We start from the raw sequence: 14,749 nt of genomic DNA, 5'->3' as shown, positions 1-14,749 counted from the left end.
TGTAAATAAAATTTAGCTTCACAGTAACGTCGTTTTTTATATATATATATGATTCCTGTACGAAAACAGGCATTGCGCATTTACACTAATTGGGTAAGTGTGCACCGGTTATTAACAATGTATTCCTACGCGTCAATTTTGATGTTTACACATGAGTAAACGATGTTTTCGTTAGTAAGGTTATGAAAAAAACACTCAACGGAAATGTAATATTAACTGTTTATTTACATATCAATCTAGGAATAATAAATGAATTACAGTAAAAATTAAAATGAAAATGGTCAACAGTAAAAAATACAAATCCGACATTTGACAATTGACGTGGATGTAGACAAGCTGCATAACTTCAGATCCCCTTTTGATGTTACCTGTAAACTATTGCATGTTGTGAGGTGCTAGCGAACCACCCAAAGATATAAACGCCTTTTTTATCCTCTACAGAGAATGTTAAGGATATGAGTATGTTGCACAATAGGAGCCGATTCGGTCTCTGCAATTGTCATTTTCGAATCTTCTCATAAACCCATAAACCTCCGATTTCAAATTTCAAAACTCTTCTTCTCAATAACTTAATGTATGGCACAAACAATACTCTTCATGTGGAACGGTCTTAAGGTGCTTTATCAAAATTGTAAATTTCATTACCCGAGGGTCTCGCGTTTCCCCCTGTTAGGAGGGTAAACTACTATTACGGGAACGTTCGTTTGAGGAGCATTGGTTTAGTTTCCATAGAAAATAGTTCGCCATCGGGAATGGATGAAGTTAAGTTCACTCTGTTTAATTTTAAATACGTCAACCTTGATTGGAATGATTGAATTAAAATAGTTTAGAATCATATATGCTGGAAACAAATATTATTTACATGTGAAAAAGTCAGAAGTTAGTTTATCAACGTTTCATTACTCACGTGTTTCATGGCATTGATTTACATAGTATTTCTTTTTGCACTGCATTGTGGCTATATAACCTTACCAAACAATATATATATATAAGAACATTGTCAGTAGCTAACGCGCTATTCCATTTGTCTTTGAGAATTTTAGGGAAAAAAATTACAACGGCAGTTACATGCTTAAACACTACAGATATATGACTGGTAAGATGGATAGATGCTTTAAATATTTTACTGTAACCAGTCCCCGGTGACCGAGTGGTATTAATATATCTTAATTTGTTTTGTTTCCACCCAGTTGCTATTCTCCAGTCTTAAATCTATATATGGTAGATACTCAAAAAGGTGGGTTTTTCACCTGTCTGAATTCACAATGTACTTCAGATATCTAACTGTTTTTGTCAAACAATCACTATCCTCACAGATTCTAAGGGCATCTTGTTGTTTAAAACCAATCAGATACCATAGGTACGTGGTTTGGTTAAGGTTGACAAACAATCCTCTGAGAAGGTACGCATACCAATTTAATCTAGGGTTACATAATGGTAGGGTAAGCTATTTATAGATATGGGGGACATATTATCGTGCTGTAGGTAAACTGTGATTATTTTATCGGCTGTGAGATAATAAATCTACGCCCACCACGACATATTGGTTTATAGTGTCTACTATGGCAAACGAATTGTTCCGAGTGTTAGGACAAGGCTTAACAACACCGAGACAGTTTGTCTGACCCCCAATTCTAACCGTACAATACCTTTTTGTTGTAAAATATTCTGTCAGGACAAGGCTTAACAACACCGAGACAGTTGGTCTGACCCCCAATTCTAACTGTATGATAACATCTTTGTTGTAAAATATTCTGTTAGGATAAGTCTAAACAACACCGACACAGTTTGTCTGACCCCCAATTATGTTGTATATTAATATTTTAATAAAATTTTCTGTTAGGACAGGGACTAAACAACACCGAGATAGTTTGTTCGACCCCAAATTCTAACTGTATAATACCACTTTTGTTGTAAAATATTCTGAAACAAAAACTTGATTCCTTAGAGTTCGATTGCATTGACAAAAAGAAATATGTGTAAATATTGTAGTCTCACTTTCACTTTCGAAAACGTCGTGCACTTAAGGAATTGTATATGATATAATGCTTTGTATATATAGTATACGTTACATTTTATGAACCAAGACTTAGAAGGTTTGCTTTGGGTTTGTTTTTTTTTTTTTTGTTTTTTTTTTTCTTGGCAGCCTTATTGAGCAAGCATTTAGACCTCGAAACCAGTTTCATAAAATCTCCTATAAAATGGAAACGTATTTAAGATACATTTTATCACATAACAACTTAACCGGTTTAAAGTCAAAATGTGAAGGGCAAATGTGATATATACAAAACCATTATTAGGATACCATGTCAACTTTGTAATACATATATGTAATATGAATTTATCTAACAATTGATCATTCTGGGTAAATAATTAAGGATTGTACCTCATGGACTGCGTTACCGTACTATGCCCGTAGTTTGCAACGAACAATTCCTATGGTTAGCTTGTTAGCGCTCCATAGGACATGTATGTTGCCAACTGCGGGAGACCCTCCCATAGATGTATTTGATTCTACGTATACCTTATTAGGGTTTTTAGAAGTTTTTTGAAATTAACCCTTTTTGGCCCCTGCCCTAAAGCTCCTTGAGGTCAGTTAGTGCCAACATTTGCATTTACCATCGAGCTGTCATCCAATGCTTATGTTAACAAAGTTAGAATGAATTCCAATAGAAATCAAACAAATGATAGTCAAAAATGTGATTTTCCTTTAGGCCACAACAAATTAATCAGTTGTTCGTCGGGAACCCCGCTCCTACAATGTCTGTCCAAAAAAAATTTATTTTTTTAAATTGTCGACTGCCTACACAATTTTGGTTGAAATTTGGCCATGGAAACTTCCTGCCAAATTTCATTGAATTTGGTCAAGCGGCTTTGGGAAAGAAGTCGAGGATATAAATTGTTTACGGACGCACGACGGATGTCGCACGACGAAGGACAAAAGGCGGTTAAAATAGGTCACTTGAGACTTCGTCTTATATTAGGTAACCTAAAATTTCGGGGATGTTGCGACGTTGGTAACTACGGCAGCCGTGGTTGCTAAAATAATATAGTTCCCGCGAATATACGTAAAGACACCAGTATTGTTAACAAAATTAAAAGAAACAGCTTAACATTTTTGTTTGATACCTTTTACGTTTTTAATTAATTCATATATTCACAATCCACTATTTCCGTCTCGGACTACCTATGGTTGTCAAGCACAACGTGTTTTTACATAGATTTACTAGTGACGTGGTCAAATGTTCTCTATAAACTGTACGCTTCAGCCATTTTTTTGTTAGCTTACCTCGTGGAGAAGTTAAATATGCACCCATTTTCACAATATTCAGTTTAGTTTTTGACAAAATACTCACTTGACGGTAGCTCATCGTGTAAGAGGAGAAAATGCTAAAATTGCTTTCAAAATGGCACCGTCTAATTAACGTTCTGGTAGCGTCACAAATAGACGACTTCATAATTATGTTACCGATTCCTGCGCTTATTAATCCACTGAGCCTTTTTTCACTGCCTATATGCTAATTTATTCACAGTCGGAGAGATGTAAATATTGTTTGATAAAACCTTATATATTCGGTTTATATTTTTTTCTTATTGCAGAAATTCCTCTCTACATCAGTTGGAATCAGCCCGGTTGTAAGTACAATATTATACAACATACTGTGTAAAAACGATACGCTTCACCTGATTATTATCATCTCCATGATAGCAGTATAACAAGGGATTGGTCACGATATTATATCTTAATCTTTAAGGATGTTTTCTACTTCGTTTAATATCCCGATACATAAAATCTTACCTTTGTATTAATGCAAATAACATGTGGAGATCTCCATAATTTACATTCAAAACAAGGGAAAATATATAACACTCTTTTCCGAAAAAGAATGTTTCCAACACGACAGAAGGTCAGCTGTGGTTTTTTTACAAGGAAATTTTTGAGTCGAAGGAATTTGTTAGTGCCATTCAGATATCGACTTTTTATGATAAACAAATGATTGCCCTTGATGTCGAGAAATATAAAAATTTGTTCACCCGAGACATACCATATTCGTCGAGAGAAAGGGCAATAAAATCGTAGACGAAACGCAAAATGTATCTATGATGTTCCATCCAGGCGCCATACAATTCAGGGCTAAATTAATATAAATCTTAATTGTTTTACAGGACAACACGCAGGAATTTATCCGGAGTTTAGCTGGTACAAATAAAAGTTTGACTATCATTACTGGGTTCTTTGACATTGGAAGTTTCCCAAAAGGATCTGTAGCTAATGTAAGGACACCACAAAAATATGAAAACTGGTTGAGTGTATTGGGGAGAGTGAAGAATCCGGTCATTTTATACACAGATAGCCAAGCTTTTGCGACGTTATTCAGGAAAATACGCAACAACACAAAACATATAACAAAGGCAAACGTCATAGAAAGAAACACTTTATGGAGTTTCCAAATTATGCCAAAAATTGCCAAACTATATTCCGTGCCGGGATATCCAAAGCACTATCCAAATACATATGTACCGGCTTACACCGCGCTCACACATTCGAAATTACCTGTCGTGTTAGATGCAATAAAGGAAAACTTTTTTACTACTGAATACTATTGCTGGTTAGACATTGGATATTTCCGAGAAATAGTGTCCAGAAATAAGACATTCTGGTTGGAGGTTCCCAGTGATTTCGATGCCACCAAAGTTGGTGTAACGCGTGTTTATAATTCAAAACTCTCACACATTCGACCAAAGACAATAATTTACGGAAATTTAAACTGGATCGGAGGAGGATTGTTTCTGGGAAAGCCAGAAGTACTTGTAAGATTTGCTGAGCAATACAAATCTGCAGTGATGAGATATCTGAACGAGAGTTTGATGAATGTAGAACAGCACATACTGTATTCCATGTTTACAACAGAAGAACGGAAGACACACCCGTTAGATGTCGACGTACAACTCTACATCCCAGGAACAAAGAAAGTCATGTCCGGGGACCCTTGGTTTTACTTGGGTTATCTTATGTATGACGAAACATAGCAGAGTAGTTTATTTTACAAAGTATTTTATTACCAAGCATTTAAAATATGGATATGTATTGGATATTAATTGTATTGATTGATCAATGAAATAAATAAACAAAAGAATTGATATTAACTGTGAGTAACATGCCGTTCCTTGCAAAAAGAAAAGGGCAAATTTTCACAATTACAAAAATGACATTTCTGATAGTTTATGATTGTGAATGGAAGTTTCGTTAATTAAGTGAACGTGAATATTTACATTCAATAGGGATAAATCAATTATACTCGGGTATTTAAGAATATATTCATGTTTTATTATTATTTCCTATTATACTGTCAACAATGCGCAATACTAGGGGGTAAGGAAGTATTCAATATTATAGAGACATATGGTATAGAAAAGGCTAATACGAATTGACATTTCAATTTTATTATATGATGTCATCATTAAACTATTAGGTGTCACCGGTATATTATTTCAGTATAGAAAATGATGATGTTAATTTATATTTCATTATGATATATGATGTTATCAACATAATTATTATTTGATCATCTCATTCAGTAATTTGATTTTAACATTATTTCAAATAATGTCATTATCATAGGATTTATTTTCACCAAAATATTATTTAGCTGTATCCTAACATGATTCCTCTTTTCACAAATAATTTGTACGATATTGTATCGCTATACCAACTTGTCATTATAGTATTCGATATTGTATCGCTATACCAACTTGTCATTATAGTATTCGATATTGTATCGCTATACCAACTTGTCATTATAGTATTCGATATTGTATCACTATACCAACTTGTCATTATAGTATTCGATATTGTATCACTATACCAACTTGTCATTATAGTATTCGATATTGTATCACTATACCAACTTGTCATTATAGTATTCGATATTGTATCGCTATACCAACTTGTCATTATAGTATTCGATATTGTATCACTATACCAACTTGTCATTATAGTATTCGATATTGTATCACTATACCAACTTGTCATTATAGTATTCGATATTGTATCACTATACCAACTTGTCATTATAGTATTCGATATTGTATCACTATACCAACTTGTCATTTAGTATTCGATATTGTATCGCTATACCAACTTGTCATTATAGTATTCGATATTGTATCGCTATACCAACTTGTCATTATAGTATTCGATATTGTATCACTATACTAACTTGTCAATATAGTATTCGATATTGTATCGCTATACCAACTTGTCATTATAGTATTCGATATTGTATCGCTATACCAACTTGTCATTATAGTATTCGATATTGTATCGCTATACCTACTTGTCATTATAGTATTCGATATTGTATCGCTATACTAACTTGTCATTATAGTATTCGATATTGTATCGCTATACCTACTTGTCATTATAGTATTCGATATTGTATCGCTATACCAAGTTGTCATTATAGTATTCGATATTGTATCGCTATACTAACTTGTCATTATAGTATTCGATATTGTATCGCTATACTAACTTGTCATTATAGTATTCGATATTGCATCGCTATACTAACTTGTCATTATAGTATTCGATATTGTATCACTATACCTACTTGTCATTATAGTATTCGATATTGTATCACTATACTAACTTGTCATTATAGTATTCGATATTGTATCGCTATACCTACTTGTCATTATAGTATTCGATATTGTATCACTATACCAACTTGTCATTATAGTATTCGATATTGTATCGCTATACCAACTTGTCATTATAGTATTCGATATTGTACCACTATACCTACTTGTCATTATAGTATTCGATATTGTATCACTATACCAACTTGTCATTATAGTATTCGATATTGTATCGCTATACTAACTTGTCATTATAGTATTCGATATCGTATCGCTATACCTACTTGTCATTATAGTATTCGATATTGTATCACTATACCAACTTGTCATTATAGTATTCGATATTGTATCGCTATACCTACTTGTCATTATAGTATTCGATATTGTATCGCCATACCATATCGTGATCCTATTATTCAAAATTATAATAATATGATGGATACTACTCTAACAAACGAATTCGCCAATCCAATATAAACTGTTACTACCGCAGTTCCAAACGGACTTGTCAGATTCAAACCTACTACATGTATATTTGGAATACAATGAGGTAATGACGTTGAACCAGGTTTGGTTTAATGAGGATATAATAAAGTTGTACTATAATGAAGTTGTACAATAATGAAGTTGTACAATAATGAAGTTGTACCATAATGAAGTTGTACAATAATGAAGTTGTACAATAATGAAGTTGTACAATAATGAAGGTGTACAAGGATGAAGTTGTACGATAATAAAGTTGTACAATTATGAAGTTGTACAATAATGAAGTTGTACAATAATGAAGGTGTACAATAATGAAGTTGTACAATAATGAAGGTGTACAATAATAAAGTTGTACAATAATGAAGTTGTACAATAATGAAGTTGTACAATAACGAAGGTGTACAATAATGAAGTTGTACAATAATGAAGGTGTACACTAATAAAGTAATGGAGCTAACTAATCACATAACGACATATGATGACAACAATATAAGTATGTTAATAAATTAAAAACGATAAATTAAATCATATAACGATGACATCATATAATAAAATAAAATTAAACATTGACTAAATCTAATCATATATTACAGTCAAATATCAATCCATACAGTTCTTTTAAGCAATAACGTTTAGTCATGCTTTCTGAAGTTCATCCTTAGTTTTAGAATATATTTTTTCCTGTTGATGATTAAGAACTTTTAAATATGAAAATGTTTGTTAGATCTTATATGTATCGCTGAAAACATTTTAAGGGGCTGGTATATTTTTGTATGATATTTATCATTCTCGTATTATTCAATCTTCAAATTTTCTCTTATACCATAACAGTTTCGAAATAGAAACGCTATTTGAATAGTTTGTACATGAAATCTAGTCCGTCCATGTCTCCTCATGTTCGAAAGCCAAACGTCAATACTCTGACGTAGAAAGAAATATTAAATTACCCCTGAACATGTTATTCTATACTTTACTGTATATGTGTATGGTAGCTTTAGCGAACAAACAAGCTAGGTAACGTCCCTTCCTCACCTATAATGATCTTCGAATAATTCTTCATTAGTTTCGTTGTGAATCACATGCTAGTCCCAAACCTAAGTTTCCCACCACGTGCTCACGTTCTGTTAGATCTTGGCCGGTTTATCGCAGTCTATCACGGTCAGTTTTGGAGTACGCTTGTGAACCATCTGATGTCGACATCTGGGAACCGTTAAAATGGTATCATGTTCTGGAATAAACTTGAACATTCAAGCTATCGGGAGGAGGGATTACTTCCTAAAAATGGAAAATTAACTTTTAAGACATCCAAATCATCATGCATATCATACATTATATATGTAGCTGTCCCTACATGAATGTTAACTATACCTGAATCTCAAACTTTTTTCCGTGCAATTATTGACGAATCATGGAAGGCAGAAAGAGCTGTATACTGAATTAATTGCTAGATAGATATAAGACGGGTGTATGAACACAGTGAGTATTGTCAGTCTGGGAGATTTAAAATGCTTTAGAGCAGTTATAAAAGCTAATCTGACCTAAATTATCCATCGGAATGTACCACGGAAACAAATATCATTTACCCGATGGATGATTGTAAACTTTATCATATATAACACACACAGTATAGTACGACCTAAACAAATATCATATACACAATGGATGATTGTAAACTTAATCATATATACCACACACAGTATAGTACTACCTAAACAAATATCATATAAACAATGAATGATTGTAAACTTTATCATATATAACACACACAGTATAGTACTACCTAAACAAATATCATATACACAATTTATGATTGTAAACTTTATCATATATAATACACACAGTATAGTACTATCTAAACAAATATCACATACACAATGAATAATTGTAAACTTTAACTCTCATACATAACATGTGATACTAATAATACTATCTAAATACAAATATCATATACACGATGGATAATTGTAAACGTTTAATATCATAACAAGTACTATCTAAACAAATGTAAAAATGGTTTTGTTGCAATAGTCTCCATGTATATTTGCAGATATAAAGTGGTCATACAATTTAAACCATTTATCTATAAAATACATTTTTTTTTAATCAAAAATACACTATATAGTGTTTTCTTGCATAACTGTCAATGGTAAGACTAAATCAATTTGGTTTAAAACTGATCTAAGGAATTTCAATCTCCCAGACTGAGAATACCCACTGTGTTCATTATCCCGCCCTAAATCTATATCTAGCAATAGATTCGGTAAACAGCTCTTTCTGCCTTTCACGATTCGTCAATGATTGTACAGGTGTGACCCTATGGAATGTTTACACTCGAATCTTGTCATTTTAAGGATGTACCGAGAAACACAGTAGCGTTCTTAAATTAGATTTTATGAATACTTGAGAATTTCCTGAAGATGAATATATATTTTGATTATTTAAAACCCATATCATACAGTGTTTAATTAACATGACTTGATATCAATAGTAAGAGAAGACAAATTAATAATTTTGTTCTTAAAATGTTAAAAATCAATATCCATCTTCGGGACTCAGAAATATTCAAGTATTCATAGCATTCAATTTAAAACATTATTTACTACAACGTCTCTCGATACATCCTAATCTGACGTAAGGTAATGATTTATGTGTTAGTAATGTAAACAATCGTTACGGACACACCCATACTTTAGCTTGAGTGTTGAACATAAAGCTTTACGACAGCAGTCTGAATCACTGTGTGTTCCAGTCATAATCTTGTGCCAAGAAAGGACCAGGAAGTATATTTTTTTAGATTTAGACAAATATATATGACGAATGCGTATATGCACATGTCAATCATGGTAGACTAGCTACCAGATCCTAATCCCCTTTTATTCTAAGAATTCCCCAGCTAAATTTTTACACTAATTTGTCTCCCTTCTGCTTTCGAAACAGCACACGCTTGAATAGTACACGCGGTGACCACATGTCTTTATTACATAGCCGTAAGATTTAACCTGATTACCAAGATTATTAAGATGTGGTTGATGTGACCAGGGTAGGTTTATCACACGAGACTTCCTGTCTCTTAACTCAGAAATAGCCTACAGACCGAAATCATAACGCTCCATCTTATTGGTAAGTTTAATATTCTATAAGCATGGACCAGCTTACCATGTGTTTGTTTGAGCGTTACATATTGATGTACATTCCTATCTCCATTACTGCGCTAATGTGCCTTTAATGTATCGTATTTATGAAAAGAAAAATATTTAAATGGGTTATGACGTAATAAAATTTGAATAAAACCTATGTGCTTAGATTCTTTTTATGACGACAAATTCAGCAACAGCAACGACATCGTGCGAAATCTAAGTTGACATCAGGAACGTCAAAAAAAAGTATTGCATAAAACTTGGTAGTAGATAGTAGAATATGTTCATTAAAGCTGTTATATCTTCTGTATTATGAACAGAAAGCGTTTTGGAATATTGTATCGTCCTTTTTGTCATCTTTGCCACAATGACAGGGTTCAGATACCATATCTACGTACGGAGTACATTAAAGACAAGCCGGTTTTTTTCTATCTCAAAATTTCGAGTTAGAATCCGGGTTTTTTCAAGTTATTATCTCATAATTTCTACATATTATCTCAAAAGTTTGGGTAAATAAGTCGAAATTGTTACTAAGGATCTCGAAATTTTGAGATATAAAACCGTAATTTTGACTTTCTCTCCCGAAAGTTTTAGATATTTATCCCGAAATTTTGAGATTTCGACAAGACCTGACATGACAGTAATACGCTTCGGCACATTTCTACATCAAACGTTCAGGATATTCATTGCTGAATCAAACGTTTAGACGTCACCGTACAAGCAGTCTAATCGCTGTTAACTAAGGCTATACTGTATCCCCGGGTAAAAGCAAGATCGATGGCGATACCTGTACCACGGGTTCAGGTGGACGGGTCACGATATCCTGTCGGGTAAACCCTATTTTCTAATTTATGACGGGCGTCGATGATACAAGTTAGATACATTATAGTGGATGATAGATATCGTAGAGGGAGATAGTTAGATATCGTAGAGGGTGATAGTTAGATATCGTAGAGGATGATAGTTAGATATCGTAGAGGGTGATAGTTAGATATCGTAGAGGGAGATAGTTAGATATCGTAGAGGGTGATAGTTAGATATCGTAGAGGATGATAGTTAGATATGGTAGAGGATGGTAGTTAGATATGGTAGAGGGTGATAGTTAGATATCGTAGAGGATGATAGTTAGATATCGTAGAGGGTGATAGTTAGATATCGTAGAGGATGATAGTTAGATATCGTAGAGTGTGATAGTTAGATATCGTAGAGGGTGATAGTTAGATATCGTAGAGGGTGATAGATATTGTAGAGGATGATAGTAAGATATCGTAGAGGGTGATAGTTAGATATCGTAGAGGGTGATAGTATACAGTTATCAAATGGGTATGGGGGCGATAGTAATTTTGTCAGCCCCGAAGCAACAACTGTTGCACGAGGGCTTTAGCCCGAGGACAACCGTTGTTGATGAGGGGCAGACAAAAGTACTATCGCCCGAATTACCCCATTTGATAACTGTTTTATTATACCTTTACGTTTTCTTTCTCTATGTAGATGTTTGTGCTGGTATGAGAATCTGCTATATAGTCCTCCATTAACTTGAAAGACGTTTATTTGACCCTTATAGTGTTTTGGCTATCTCTGTCCGTTAATAATGACTCGGTCTCTACATCTGTGGCGTTTTGAAAACTCGTGTGTTGATCCGTGTTTGACAGTTTCGTGAGAGAAAACAAAATGTTAGGCTACCGTCTGTAATAACAAACAATCTGTGTCAATTAAGCGCTTGCATGTCGTTCTGTCTTTCAAACGTTCTGACGACGTTACAGCAGGGGTGTGACAGTTCGCCGTGTGACAGTTCGCCGTGACAGTTTTTTCGAACTGTCACACGGTGTGATAGTCAAGGAAACACATGCGCAATCCTCTCGAGGCTGATAGTCAAATTATCACATTAATTTTATATAGAGAAAAAACGTAAAGGTATAATAATAAGATATGGTAGAGGGTGATAGTTAGATATGGTAGAGGGTGATAGTTAGATATCGTAAAGGTGATAGTTAAATATCGTAGAGGGTGATAGTTAGATATCGTAGAGGGTGATAGTTAGATATTGTAGAGGGTGATAGTTAGATATTGTAGAGGGTGATAGTTAGATATTGTAGAGGGTGATAGTTAGATATCGTAGAGGTGATAGTTAGATATCGTAGAGGGTGATAGTTAGATATTGTAGAGGGTGATAGTTAGATATGGTAGAGGATGATAGTTAGATATCGTAGAGGATGATAGTTAGATATCGTAGAGGGTGATAGTTAGATATGGTAGAGGATGATAGTTAGATATCGTAGAGGGTGATAGTTAGATATGGTAGAGGGTGATAGATATCGTAGAGGATGATAGTTAGATATTGTAAAGGTGATAGTTAGATATCGTAGAGGGTGATAGTTAGATATCGTAGAGGAGATAGTTAGATATTGTAGAGGGTGATAGTTAGATATCGTAGAGGGTGATAGTTAGATATCGTAGAGGGTGATAGTTAGATATCGTAGAGGATGATAGTTAGATATCGTAGAGGATGGTAGTCAGATATCGTAGAGGGTGATAGTTAGATATCGTAGAGGAGATAGTTAGATATTGTAGAGGGTGATAGTTAGATATCGTAGAGGAGATAGTTAGATATTGTAGAGGGTGATAGTTAGATATCGTAAAGTGTGATAGTTAGATATCGTAGAGGGTGATAGTTAGATATCGTAGAGGGTGATAGTTAGATATGGTAGAGGGTGATAGTTAGATATGGTAGAGGATGATAGTAAGATATCGTAGAGGGTGATAGTTAGATATGGTAGAGGATGATAGTAAGATATCGTAGAGGGTGATAGTTAGATATGGTAGAGGATGATAGTAAGATATCGTAGAGGGTGATAGTTAGATATCGTAGAGGATGATAGTTAGATATCGTAGAGGATGATAGTTAGATATCGTAGAGGGTGATAGTTAGATATCGTAGAGGGTGATAGTATACAGTTATCAAATGGGTATGGGGGCGATAGTAATTTTGTCAGCCCCGAAGCAACAACTGTTGCACGAGGGCTTTAGCCCGAGGACAACCGTTGTTGATGAGGGGCAGATAAAAGTACTATCGCCCGAATTACCCCATTTGATAACTGTTTTATTATACCTTTACGTTTTCTTTCTCTATGTAGATGTTTGTGCTGGTATGAGAATCTGCTATATAGTCCTCCATTAACTTGACAGACGTTTATTTGACCCTTATAGTGTTTTGGCTATCTCTGTCCGTTAATAATGACTCGGTCTCTACATCTGTGGCGTTTTGAAAACTCGTGTGTTGATCCGTGTTTGACAGTTTCGTGAGAGAAAACAAAATGTTAGGCTACCGTCTGTAATAACAAACAATCTGTGTCAATTAAGCGCTTGCATGTCGTTCTGTCTTTCAAACGTTCTGACGACGTTACAGCAGGGGTGTGACAGTTCGCCGTGTGACAGTTCGCCGTGACAGTTTTTTCGAACTGTCACACGGTGTGATAGTCAAGGAAACACATGCGCAATCCTCTCGAGGCTGATAGTCAAATTATCACATTAATTTTATATAGAGAAAAAACGTAAAGGTATAATAATAAGATATGGTAGAGGGTGATAGTTAGATATGGTAGAGGGTGATAGTTAGATATCGTAAAGGTGATAGTTAAATATCGTAGAGGGTGATAGTTAGATATCGTAGAGGGTGATAGTTAGATATTGTAGAGGGTGATAGTTAGATATTGTAGAGGGTGATAGTTAGATATTGTAGAGGGTGATAGTTAGATATCGTAGAGGTGATAGTTAGATATCGTAGAGGGTGATAGTTAGATATTGTAGAGGGTGATAGTTAGATATGGTAGAGGATGATAGTTAGATATCGTAGAGGGTGATAGTTAGATATGGTAGAGGATGATAGTTAGATATCGTAGAGGGTGATAGTTAGATATCGTAGAGGGTGATAGATATCGTAGAGGATGATAGTTAGATATTGTAAAGGTGATAGTTAGATATCGTAGAGGGTGATAGTTAGATATCGTAGAGGAGATAGTTAGATATTGTAGAGGGTGATAGTTAGATATCGTAGAGGGTGATAGTTAGATATCGTAGAGGGTGATAGTTAGATATCGTAGAGGATGATAGTTAGATATCGTAGAGGATGGTAGTTAGATATCGTAGAGGGTGATAGTTAGATATCGTAGAGGAGATAGTTAGATATTGTAGAGGGTGATAGTTAGATATCGTAGAGGAGATAGTTAGATTAGAGGGTGATAGTTAGATATCGTAAAGTGTGATAGTTAGATATCGTAGAGGGTGATAGTTAGATATCGTAGAGGGTGATAGTTAGATATGGTAGAGGGTGATAGTTAGATATGGTAGAGGGTGATAGTTAGATATGGTAGAGGATGATAGTTAGATATCGTAGAGGGTGATAGTTAGATATGGTAGAGGATGATAGTAAGATATCGTAGAGGGTGATAGTTAGATATGGTAGAGGATGATAGTAAGATATCGTAGAG

General features: G+C 34.3%; 1 protein-coding gene and 1 long non-coding RNA gene across 3 annotated transcripts in view; one reads left to right on the top strand and one right to left on the bottom strand.

Moving 5' to 3' along the window:
• The window catches only part of LOC117342333, an 88,799-nt gene extending 83,042 nt beyond the window's left edge, over nt 1-5,757 (top strand). For both annotated transcript variants that reach the window (XM_033904470.1, XM_033904471.1), the window contains exons 3-4: nt 3,601-3,636; nt 4,168-5,757. In XM_033904470.1, coding sequence (XP_033760361.1) covers nt 3,601-3,636; nt 4,168-5,031 — 900 coding nt within the window. In that variant the 3' untranslated portion in view covers nt 5,032-5,757. The remainder of the gene's footprint in view (nt 1-3,600; nt 3,637-4,167) is intronic.
• An 857-nt stretch (nt 5,758-6,614) lies between these two features.
• On the bottom strand, nt 6,615-7,087 carry LOC117342335. The gene is made up of 2 exons (XR_004535793.1): nt 7,037-7,087; nt 6,615-6,997 (listed from the first exon to the last, which is right to left on the bottom strand). It is a non-coding gene; the product is annotated as an uncharacterized LOC117342335 (long non-coding RNA).
• Nucleotides 7,088-14,749: the final 7,662 nt, after the last annotated feature.

The sequence above is a fragment of the Pecten maximus genome, chromosome 14 (assembly GCF_902652985.1).
Source record: "Pecten maximus chromosome 14, xPecMax1.1, whole genome shotgun sequence".
Classification (NCBI taxonomy): Eukaryota; Metazoa; Mollusca; class Bivalvia; order Pectinida; family Pectinidae; genus Pecten; species Pecten maximus.
The sequence above is the reverse complement of the archived record's forward strand: the minus strand, read 5'-3'. Positions and strand labels throughout refer to the sequence as shown.